At 41.1% G+C, this 12,699-nt stretch overlaps 1 protein-coding gene across 1 annotated transcript; it reads right to left on the bottom strand.

Moving 5' to 3' along the window:
* Nucleotides 1-1,045: 1,045 nt before the first annotated feature.
* Nucleotides 1,046-2,843, bottom strand: cav3 (caveolin 3). The gene is made up of 2 exons (XM_020607715.1): nucleotides 2,727-2,843; nucleotides 1,046-1,387 (listed from the first exon to the last, which is right to left on the bottom strand). The coding sequence occupies exons 1-2, from the start codon at nucleotides 2,841-2,843 to the stop codon at nucleotides 1,046-1,048; spliced, it is 459 nt and encodes a 152-aa protein (XP_020463371.1).
* Nucleotides 2,844-12,699: the final 9,856 nt, after the last annotated feature.

Below are 12,699 nucleotides of genomic sequence, written 5' to 3'. Positions count from 1 at the left end.
GACACAAAGAGAGGCGGCTGACAGATACACAGCAGCAACCTCTAGTGGGTTCACTTCTCAGGTCACTGCTTCTGAATCCTTAGGCCTCTCAGAATTATTTAAAATAACACACAGAATATATTTTACATCAGTCACCGACACAAGGGTGTGATATAAAGTTATTATAAGGACAGTTTCATCATTTGTAAAGTGTCTTTAATTTAGTTATAGCCCATTTTCTACACTGGAGGTACAGCTACCAAAGTGTTTTCTATCAAATCAAAATAAGACTATGGAACATTTAAATGGTTCTCAGAGAGGTTTTCAATTTACTCATTCAATAGTTAGGTCCATACTTGTTTATACATACTTAAGTCATATATGCAAACAGTTTTTAATACTGTATTCTACTAATCATGCTTCCAGACAGAATTCTTATATCTGCAAGACACCAAAAAGTGGAATCATCACAAATTAAGAGAGAAATATATCAGAATATATTTTTATTATGTAAATAAATTGGGCAGTGCTGGACAGAGTAATTATGGTTTTTCTAATAAGGTTAAATACAGTTCTGTATATATGTGTCAAGTTCAATTCGATCAAAATAAAGTTAAACAACAGTAACAGCAACTTTCAGCGTCAATATTATTTTTAAGAATAGGCAAATGTAATGCATGCGGGTAGCATTGTCAAAAGGTGGGGGGTTCAATGCATTTGCTATGAACAAGTAGGCATACAAAATACAAATACAGTAAATGAGACCAGACAGATCCTCCTCATGACAAGCTGCCCTCTGTTCCCTCAGCGAGGGGCACTGAGCCCTCCAGGAGCACTAGAGCTATTACAGAACCATGCTGCCTGCTGCAGCTGTCACAAAGCTTCTGGTAGCAAAAGGCACCACCGGTCATATCAGGACTCAGAGCTGAGGGTGGGGAGCAGCATGTCATGAAAAGGGAGGAGGAGCAAAATATGGGGGTGAGCGAGATGCTGGGATTGAGCGTCTCATGTATAAAAAGATACCACACTTCATCTGATCATACTATAAACAATGCTGTCTGAGTTCTTAGACTTCCTTGCGCAGTGCCACTCGCACGCTGCTGAAAATTTTGCCCAGGGCTTCAAAGAAGGGATCACAGAAGGTCTGGATGCAGAGAGAGTAGATGCGACTGACGCACTGCGATTCAATCAGACAGCTCTTGATGCAGGGAACCACAGCCCAGATGTGGCAGAAGGAGATGCAAGCAAACAGGAAGCCCCAGAGCAGAGCGACAGGGATACCGAAGATAGCAGACAGAATGCGGTAGCACCAGTACTTGGACACAGTGAAGGTAGTATAGCTGAGCTTCCACACCCCATCCAGACTGTGTGTACCATCAGGCTCTGCAATGACATCCTCAAACTCCACCTAATGAGAAATTCAAGATGAAGTGTTCATTAATCCCTGAGGTTAGACCACTTTTATCCATCCCCCTCCACTAGACCTCTGTCTAGTATTATGCCGATGTTAAGTGTATAGATTATGCTTGTGAAAGATCCTGAGTGTAGGGTCAAATTTTTGCAGAGAGCCCAGTTATCCGTTGCACTTCATAAAAACAAAATAATGCAGTAGCACACAGGCAAAGTTATGGAGTGGCTTTTAATGCGGGGTCCAAATAAGTTTAAGAGCTTTATTCCTACACATTTAACTTCACCTAATGTAAAATGCATGACAGCAGCTGTGCAATGGGCCAATTTGTTTTCACTCCACTTTCTGCCACTTTGTCTTCCAGGAAAATGTTGCATTCTCAGCTGAGACTCGGCTACAAAATGTTAATCAACCAGTCGGTGATCACGGCAGGCAGACACACCCCACATCTAAAACCTTAGCTTTTCTTCCAGACTGTTGGATAAGATCAGTGTGGGAAGTAACAACATGCTGCTCATTTCTCATAGAGACATCAGCCTGAAATCATCCTCTGAATGAATGAGTGGACATGTACTGCTGTTTTCAGTTTTGTCTGCAAGATCTGGCCTTTTGGAGGATTGCTACAATCAGATTCTGCAAAAAGAACAGTGTTATTTCGACATTATAAAGAGAAATGTGGATGTGGAAATGCATGTGGGCCAAAGCTGGTCAAAGATAAAATTCCCTGACTATTCATGGATGGTCTGTCAGTAGGTATTACTGATCCACTTTAATTTGAGGTTAAGGCAAAGAAAAAAGAAACTGTTACCAAAAAAATAATGCATGGATTAAAACTGTAATCTATTACTTTGTGTGCTGTTATCCCTGGACCAGACTGTTAGGGGAAAAGCTGAACAAATCTTACAGTTTAAGAATCCATAATCATTCATCTTTTTCAGCTTCTTAAAAATTGTATTAAAACAGACATGAGAAGGTCTGGAAGTCATTTCAAACTGAGCACAAAACATACAGTATATCCTCAGTGTTTACACACACACACACACTCAAACCAAATTTAATCTACTGTAATGTAAATGTATGTTCGGCTCTGTACGGTGGCACAGTTTCCACTCTTCCTTTTCATTCCAAAAATAAACTTCATGTTCTGGACAGGCAACAGCAATAGCTCTGGATCTATTTAGGGAGTTTCCAGACAGTGTAATAAACCCGTTCTGTTGTCTTTGTTCCTAAGCTATAGCCACCACCACTTTATGAATTTTATCCAGCTTCCACACTTGCCAAGACAGAGGTTACTCTCTTAATGCTTTTTGTGATAGGGTGTTGTCCATGCTACACAAACCTTCACCACGTCCTCATTGATCTGCTTGGGGTCTCTGTTAATTAGATCGATCTCCTTGGTGTGGCTGTCCTTCACAATCTTCTCCTCGTTGGTATTGTACTGATACTGATCCGCCATGGTAGGACTACGGGTCCTGGATGGGCCAGAGACAGTCAAGCTAAACCTTGCTGAATCCAACTGCACGCAGCCGCTTCACTTCACTTCTGAACCCCTGAAGCACGACTGTGACGCTCCCACTGACATGCCAGTGGACAGCTGCTGCAGACGCCCTGGTAAAAATGGAGGCCTGACCCCCACCCTGCACATACACAAACACACACACACGCAAAGAAAGTGTACACACACATGCATATAATGTAATGCACACAGACAGAAAAGGCACGACTGAAAGATGAACCTGGAGTTGTGTCACATTTCACATAGAGTTGTGGGGCTAACTGGGTACGGTTTGCATAGTGGCACGAACTTCCACCACAGAGTGAGGCAGTAAGCACAAACACTTTGGCTGTAGCTGGGATGCAGTTGGTTTGTGAATTAAATGGCACAACAGAAATGACAGGGAGAAAGTATTTATGACTTATGATTCTAATCTGATCACCAGGTGGTTTTCATAATCTAAAACTACCTACAATCACAACAGTAAACTGGCTCAGGCACTGCAGTGTTTCACAGTCACAGCTGACAGAGTTCACACAAGGCAGGTCTAGAGCTGCCACAGATATTTCTGATTTTAGCAAGGCTGAATGCATAAATTCAATAGTCCCCCAAAATAAAACTCAGTCATCCATAAACAGTGCAGTTGTTGCTATCAGTCTATCAGTCATAGCTTTCTATATCAGCATGGTGCATAAACAAACTCATAGTGTGCTGCTGCCAGAAAGAGGGGGAAGAAGAGGAGAAGGACACCGGGACTCATGGCAACCTCGGTTCTCTGTTGTCATTTATCTCAGTCAGTTGGGTGTAAGAACAGAGTGTGGACTGGCATTCCTTGCTGCGCTGTCCTGGTGGCAGAGACAGGGACAAGCAGGGAGGGGTCCAATGGGATCAGAGTTCATGTGACTGGGAGCCAACCCAATTAGAGGAGTATTCTTGATGTGGCAGTGGAAGGAGTAGAGGCCAGTTAGGCATGAAGGCAGTGGGACAAAAATAGCTCTGCATCTAGTCATAGTGAACATACCTCTGTGTCTATGGGTGTCAGTGCAATCAGCTGAGACTGCACTGGCCCCTGTCTTCAGTTAATGTAAACAGATATCCAGTTCTCTCAGACCTATATTTAGAGTTATGTACAGTAGAATTTAATGCTTAGAGTGGGTGTCAGTAACTTGAGTTAGTGCACAAGTATTGGTGGTGCTTCCTTTGCAATGCACAGTGCTGGGTGGGTTACATAGACAAAATATTGCTTATTATTTATTCTATAAGTTTTTATTTTACAAATGAATTCCCAAGAGCAGTGAATTGTTGTAGATGTTACCATGTTTTAATTCTCAAAGTTATCCTCAATAACCTCCAGAAATCAATCGTAATGACCTGCTGACAGACAGAAATACTCTTTTTATCGTTAAAGTTACTCCAGTGATTTACTACTGATTCATCATAAAGGCAGGAGACTTGCAAGTGACAGATTAATGACAGAACTGTCATACTTGAAGCAGCAGAGGTTCAGATGTCCTGACCTTTAATCCCTCACATGGATCAAGCTCCAAAAACACTGGATTTTACACTTCCCATAATGCATTTCAGTAGCATCTTTAGTTAGGCTCTCTCAGACTGGCAAACACTCATTTCTACTAGTAAGTAAGACAAACTTTCTGTTGTAAAATCGGTGTCTCTGAGTCCAGACTGATATAAAATTGATGTTGTAATAAAGAAAAACTCTTTCCACAAGCTGACGTGCACGCACCAGATTGTTTTTATCAGATATCTGTCTGAATCTACTTGTAAGCAACTCAGAAGGCAATAGTTTAAAGAACTTGTGACTGTCAGACCTGTAACTGTATTACTAGTTTCATAGTGTATTGTAGCATTGGTCACTGTAAAAGAAAATTGTGAACTATGTTATCCTGCTTTTTATTAGTATTCTTCTGTACGTTTTTTGCCACTGCGTGAGCTAGACACTATAAGACTCGCTCATGCAGAAATAGTGCAGTAAGATCTCCATCTGATCAACATCCTTCAGCGTGAACTGGAGAATGAAAAACTTGCGCATGCAGACAGGATGGAAAAAGATCTCCAGCTGATTGACGCCTTGAGGACTGACAAAGACGCCCTTCAGCATGAGCTAGAGGCTGAAAAGCTCGCTCATGCGGATAGGGCGGTGCAAGATCTCAAGTTGATCGACACCCTGAGGACGGAGAAAGACAGCCTTCATTAAGAGATGGCAGAGGAGATCATCAGCTTGCAGAAAGAAGCTGATCACAAAGCATTGCTCTATCAGAGAGAGCTGGAGGAGCTAAGAAACCAGCTCAAGATTCAGACCTCACTCAATCTCCAGCTCTCCGCTCAGCTAAGTGCTGAGGAAGTCACCAGTTGTGAAGAGCATGATAGTGACCCTGAGGAACATCATGAGGATGAACTATGTGAGGACCAGGAGTCCCTCCCTGGTGCCCTCCATGATGAAGAACTGACAGAGAATGCTGTGGTCTCTGAACAGATCCTCACAGGGACAACAAAACCAAAATCACACTGGAAAAGATTTCATCACTTTCTGGGGTTGAGGAAACCACAGAAGTGGAAAAGTGAACCCAGCTTCTTTCAACAGCAGATATTTAAAGTAGAATAATTGGACAAGTAATCTGCTGTTAAAACCTTCTAAACAAATTAACCAATTAGGCCAGATGCTTGACCAAATTACATGACAGGCTGTCAGACATGTACTGACAGCCCTGGCATGTAATTTAGTAAAGAAAACAAATTAATCAGGGCGGCACAGTGGCACAGTGGTTAGCACTGTTGCCTCACAGCCCCAGCCATCCCGGGGTCTTTCTGTGTGGAGTCTGCATGTTCTCCCTGTGCCTGCGTGGGTTTTCTCAGGGTGCTCCAGTTTCCTCCCACAGTCCAAAGACATGCAGCTTAGGTTGACTGGCGACTTTAAACTGGCCCCAAGTGTGAGTGAGTGTGGTTCTATACCCTATTCAGGAATAGTTATTATATTATAATATTATTATCAATGTATTATATAATTATATCCCATTATATACTATTATTGTATATATAATATCTTATATGTCATGTCATGTCATTTAGTAAAACCCAAATTTAAAAAAAACCTCTCCTGGAATTGCCACCTTAACGTGGTGGAGAGGTTTGTGTGTCCCAATGATTCTGGGAGCTGTGTTGTCTGGGGTATTAGCCCCTGCAGGGTGTCCCATGACAAATTGGTCTCAGGGTAGGGACCAGACAAAGAGCGATTCAAAAAACCCTGATGAAAATGGCAACTTTGAGTTGCGCTACATTTCCCAGATTAGGGAAACCGGGGCACACTCCTGAAGCCGGACCTGGGAGGGAAGCTCACCGGTGAGCGTCTGGTGGCCAGGCCTTGGCCCATTGGGCCTGGTCAGACATGGTCCGAAGAGATGACATGGGGCCACTGGCCTGTGGACCCACCACCTGCAAGGAAAGGAATCAGGGTGGGGCGCAATGCAAGTTGGGCGACAGGCTAGGTCGCATACTGCTACTGCAATATTCCTTTCAGTACTTCTGACCTCATAACAAGTACTTCTTACAAGTACAAGTTCAAAGTTAAATGCGATAAGATACTGGCTGCCCCTGAACGCCTCTCAATGCAATATCCGGAGGTGCCGTGAAAGTGCTGGGACACACCTCCTTATTCCGGTGTAGAGCTCTGTTTTTTTTGGGCTTTGGGGGCAGTAGTGAGGAGTGCAAGAGAGGAGCCAATGATGGTTGTATTTTGAATGAGTAAGAGAGAAAAATAAAAGTTTTTGTGTTAACACGGCAACTTGACTGGACCCAGTGTGTTAACCTGCTGCAACAGACGCACAGTGAAGCCTACACAAGAAGGCATGCCCGTCATCATAAAATGTTATTATATTGTGCCATCATTTGGGCAGCAAGTCCCAGAGGTACTCTAACATCAGTTTGATTTGAACTAGTGGTTAATAAGTAAACATGTTATTTAATAAACAAATGTTCATCCATAACTTCTAAAACGACTGAGAGGAAAAACATGAGCCAAAAAATGAAAGATCACAGGCAAGAACCATTATTAAAATATGGGAATATGTTGAAAACACATACACAAAGACACTGTTATCTCTTTTATAACTAAAAACAAACAAATAAAAATACCCAGGCTATGTAGAGTGTATAACAAAATAGTATAATAGGATCAAAGAAAAATTTCAAGCAGATCTTTCATGAGCATGATTTCAAAGTAAATGAGCTCAGCAGTGTTTAGGACACCAGAGAAAGCCTTGCACACATGCTCCTGTAAATCACCCTAGATTAGGGGTGGCCAATTCTAGTCCTCGAGGGCTGCTGTCCTGCTTGTTTTCCAACTATCCCTGCCTGACCTGTTGCTGATTACCTGGCTCAGATGTGTCCAGCCAGTCAGAAGCTGGAAGATACCAATTCACTTTATCTTTTCTCACTCCACTTTCATCTAAGATGGTATCTTCCAGCTTCCAGCTTTGGTAGTTCTGATGAAAGATCGGACTGAGGAAGCAGCAGGTTCAAATACCTCCCACTGGGCCTGGACAGCACCAAGTGCCCAATATGAGGAAGGGGAGGGAGTTTGGGAGAAATATATTTGTTTGTAGTTTATGTTAAAACTTTATTTGTCAAGTTATGTTAATTTCACATTTATACATTGAAATAAAAACAGTTGTCAGCAGACTGTCTGTTCAGTGTTTATTAGTTGATTATTTTGATAGTGTCTTTGGTCTATCCCTTGTGTGTGTTATTGGTTTGGCCAGCCAGTATGTTCCCCTGTGTGCTTGTTAGGTCAGTTGTTTTTTGTTGTGGTATTGGACAGTTCAGTTTGCAATATTTTGAGTTTCCTTATCTTCTGTTGACCGCTTTTAGGGCCCAGTCTAGTTGATATTGATGTTTGTATTTTTCTTTATAATAAAGTTATTACTCTTATTGGTGTTATATAATCTGCAGATTTTGATGATGATTATCTTTAAAATTAATCAACCTCAAATGCATTTGAAAATCATTACTATTTATGTTCATAATTTTTTTATTTATATTTACAGTGGTGTTATGTAAGTGTTGCTGCTGCTACACCACTAAGTTACCCTTTCCTGTAGATACACACCGGTCCATCCAGGACACTTTTATTCCTCTGAACCTGGCTTGCATTTCTTCCTGACTTACAGTCAAATCAAAATTTCTGAGTTCACCTGAGTTCAGTTTACACCCAGCATCAGTTTTACAAAAGAACAACTACTGTATGTCAGCATGCCAGACATAATAACAGCTAGGCAAAAATATAATATTGATTATAATTTTTTATAAGGAATTAGTGTGCAATCTACTACCTCAGGATTTTTCTCCAAGTATACAGTGTTTTAATCAAACATTTACATGTGGTCAGTTTTTCTGTTTCTGTGGCTTTTGCCAGATAGATAATTATTCAACCACATCACTTTCCAACACTGGTGAAGAGGGGACTGATGAGAATGTTTAGTATGCTGCCCCACAATGTCTCAACCCAGTGCATGTTGATGAGAAGGAGCTGCACACAGTGGATGATCAGCCTGGAGAGATAAGGGGAAGTGAACAAAACATGAGCTCATTTCTCACTGAAAAGTAGAGTTACAATACAATTCCAAATTTAACTACCTACTAAATCATTCTTATTTACTAGTGGTGTTAACCACCAAGCTATCCACCTACTATATAGGTATGCATTTAGAACTTTTACTGGTATCTGTGGCAAGTGAAAGAGGGTATGGCACACATTTTCATTGCTTGGAATAAAAACATTAAAATTAACATGGTACCACACAAATGGTCACACAGTAAGACACGCACCATCCACACGCTTTTTCTTCAGGAAATGTAAATGTCAAGTATCAACTGAGATGAAGAACAAGCACCACCAAATCAATGGGATGCAGCATACAGCAAACAAACCTTTTTTTGGAAACTGCTTCACAGATGAAGTTTCCTTTGTGAACTGAATTTTTTCCTCATCACCATCATGAATCACCTTGCAGAGGTCAATTCAAGAGGGTAATGACAGATTTCTGCTTCAAATTATTCTATGTGTGTGTGTGTGTGGCAGAAGGGCCTGTCAAGTTCTCTGTATATCCAGACATGATAAATGATATAGTGTACCTAAACTTGTGGTGCTGTGTGATCGTGTGATCCTGGTGACAGGTATCATTATTTATTTCTTGATTATTTTAGGATGCCTGTTGTGAATCAGAGGTCTGGTATCATTGTGGCTAGACTTCAAATCTTCAGATTTTACATCCACTTTTACTTCCACTGGTTCTCCTCCTGGCCTCTCATCTTTTAATTACCTGTCCTCCATTTCCATTACGTTGAGATGTGTCTTTGCTTGGACAACTGCTGTGGTCATGACATTGGAAGTATGGAGGATGGGTGCAGCAGGGAGGACTCGAACCTCTCCGGGCTTATCACTGACACCCAGGTGTAGCATGGCGGACTGCTGACTGCCTTGACCTTTGTTGAGGAATGCCTTTATTGGCTTTTACAGGCCTGTCTTCAATAGCTTTTTCTAAAAGGAAAGTCTCATTTAGACTTACGTGAGAAACATCCAGCGGCCATCATGAATAGCACAAATTTTGATGATGACCAGTGAAAGTATTTTTTGGCATTATACAGTCACCCTCATGAAGACTGTGTTGGCAGAGTCAGCCCATTAAGAGCACTTTGTTCTTAATGGGCTGACTCTGCCAGCGCTATCATTTTAAGAGCTTCTTCAATGTTATGTTTAAGGGCAGAAATCAGATTATTTAAAGAGCTTCGCTTTATTAAGAGCTTCTTGCCAAGTGCTCTCCTCCTAATCTTTCATTCCAGCCGGAACTTTGCTCCTTCACTGACAGTTTCTGTCTTTTGTGACACTTCACATAATGCCTGTGTGGTACAGTATGTGCACACTTTACACTTCATCATTACTTAGTGCAGTTTGTACAGTTTATCACTGTAGGTACACCTAGCCAAAACTAATGCAGTCCTGCAATAAATCCTTCCAACACTTCAATGAAGGTGATGATGTTCAATTTTTGGTTAAACTGTCTCAGAAAGGTGTTGGTTCACTGTATGATCAGTTTGGAGGCTGTAGTTACTGTCCTTGTTTGCAACCAGTAGCTTATTTACACTTTAAGCACACACAGAGCAACAGCAGCATTCATTTGGAATCTGGCCACCTAGCTAATGTACATAAATCATAAGTTCACTATTCTTTTAGTTCTGCTTTGATCTCACCCAACTCCCGAGGGAAATATCATAGGCACTTTATTTGCTAAATGCTTTAGTATGTTCACCAGTTGGTGACTCACCTTTTGTCTGTCTGATGTCTGGTGTTGAGCAGGTAGCGCACGGTGGGTTCGTTTTTCCTGCCGCTGAAAATTATGTCAATAAGAGGTGAGACACAACCAGAACAATAAGCTGAAAGATGTTAAAACTGTCCCTAGAGCAAAGAGGAACTGTGGAGTTGGATGATCATTCTCTGCAAGATATCTCTTTGATATAATAATACTCTCTCTCTGTACCTTTCTGCAGGTTGCCCTGGCTCTGGAGTTCTACGTTTCTGATGAGCAGTCACCGGCCACATCAACCTGCCTAGTGTTTGTTTGTTTGTTGTGTCTTGTTGCTTTTCTTTTGTCTCTCCTCTATCCACTCACCCCAAACCGGTTGAGGCAGAAGGCCACCCACCAAGAGCCAGGGTCTGTCAGAGGTTTCTTCCGTTAAAGGGAGGTTTTCCTCCCCACTGTCACCAAGTACTGCTCAAGGGGGATTTGTTGGGTTTTCCCAATATAATAATAATAGTAAGGTCTAGACCTTACTTTGTAAAGTGTCTTGAGATGATTTTTGTTGTGATTTGCCACTATACAAATGAAATTGAATTGAAGTGAAATTGAATATGATCTACTGTTAATATAAGAATATTAATTTAATCCTTTTTACTTCTAATTCAAACCTTTGTTGGCTGTTGATATTGTCCTTTAGTGGTTCAAATTACCCTAATTGTGCGGGGCATGTATATGTTTTTCATGTGTAGAGTTTATGTTCTGCTAGGCCTGCCTTTATAAACACTATGAGACTCTGGTTTTTAAATGGTAAATGGTAAATGGACTGTATTTTATATAGCGCTTTCTCACAGTGTGTTGCACTGGCCAAAGCGCTTTACAGAAGATCATACACCAAGGAGTGTGTCCTTTCACACTGTTCTCTCATTAAGCAGCCACACAATCAGAAGCAAATATTCTGCCCAACCCATCAGTTACATCTGCCCTACCTTCTTAATTCACCTACTGAACCGTCACATTTTTGTGCTTAAACTGAATTTGTAAAATATCTGCCCATACACCCTCATGTATTTCATGATTCTTGTACACTGCACTGTACAAAAGAAGAGGGATAGTAATTCACTTGTGTATAGCACCCTCTCTTGGCCATGGTTTGTTTTTGCAATTTTTGTTTAAATACTGATTATTTAGAGCTGATGGTTAAATTAGCTGCATGTTCCACTCACACATGCCCAAGTAGTTCATTTTCTCCCACAGCTTGTGTGTACTTGTGTTCCTAATTGCACAGTGCTGCAGTGGTAGCGGAGTGATGCTGGGGTCTGATTAGCTGATGATTAATGATGTGCGTAAAAATCAGAGCTCCAGAAACTGTGCTCTGAATGGTATGATTTCTGTGTATCCTCCTTATAAAATGTACTGGTTTAGTTCAGGTATATCTCCTGGTTCAATTTTTAAAATAATATCACTAGATGAATAACACTAAAACAACTGCAGGTGCCAATTTACATGTTTGAATAATAGAGGCAGCATAAAAATAAAATAACTTAAAAACATAAAATATGCTTTTTGATTAGAATTTATTTATCATCTATTTAACCTGGAGTCTCCTAGGGGCGCCCCTGGAAGGAGACCCCAGGACAGACCCAGAACACGCTGGAAAGATTATATATCTCATCTGGCCTGGGAACGCCTCGGAATCCTGCCAAAGGAGCTGAAATATGTCGCTAAGAGAGGGACGTCTGGACTAACTTAATAAACCTGCTGCCACCGCTGACCCAGCCCCAGATAAGCAGGAGATAATGGATGAATGGATGGATTTATTTAACCAGGTGAAGCCTCACTGAGATTGACATTTCTTTTTCAAGAGTGACTTTGCCAAGAGGGCAGCAGAAGACTGAGCAGTGAATTGTTAAATAATTTGATTTGATTTGATTTATTCTTTCAAACATGCAGAACAAATGACATCAACACACGCATAATTATACAAATCCAACCAATGCTGATTCAGAATCAGTTTGCTTATACAGTGCCTTGCGAAAGTATTCGGCCCCCTTGAACTTTGCGACCTTTTGCCACATTTCAGGCTTCAAACATAAAGATATAAAACTGTAATTTTTTGTGAAGAATCAACAACAAGTGGGACACAATCATGAAGTGGAACGAAATTTATTGGATATGTCAAACTTTTTTAACAAATAAAAAACTGAAAAATTGGGCGTGCAAAATTATTCAGCCCCCTTAAGTTAATACTTTGTAGCGCCACCTTTTGCTGCGATTACAGCTGTAAGTCGCTTGGGGTATGTCTCTAACAGTTTTGCACATCAAGAGACTGAAATTTTTGCCCATTCCTCCGTGCAAAACAGCTCGAGCTCAGTGAGATTGGATGGAGAGCGTTTGTGAACAGCAGTTTTCAGTTCTTTCCACAGATTCACGATTGGATTCAGGTCTGGACTTTGACTTGGCCATTCTAACACCTGGATATGTTTATTTGTGAACCATTCCATTGTAGA

This window comes from Monopterus albus, unplaced genomic scaffold, assembly GCF_001952655.1.
Source record: "Monopterus albus unplaced genomic scaffold, M_albus_1.0 scaffold89.1, whole genome shotgun sequence".
Taxonomy (NCBI): Eukaryota; Metazoa; Chordata; class Actinopteri; order Synbranchiformes; family Synbranchidae; genus Monopterus; species Monopterus albus.
Note: the sequence above shows the minus strand (reverse complement) of the source record. Positions and strands in the feature narration are given on the sequence as shown.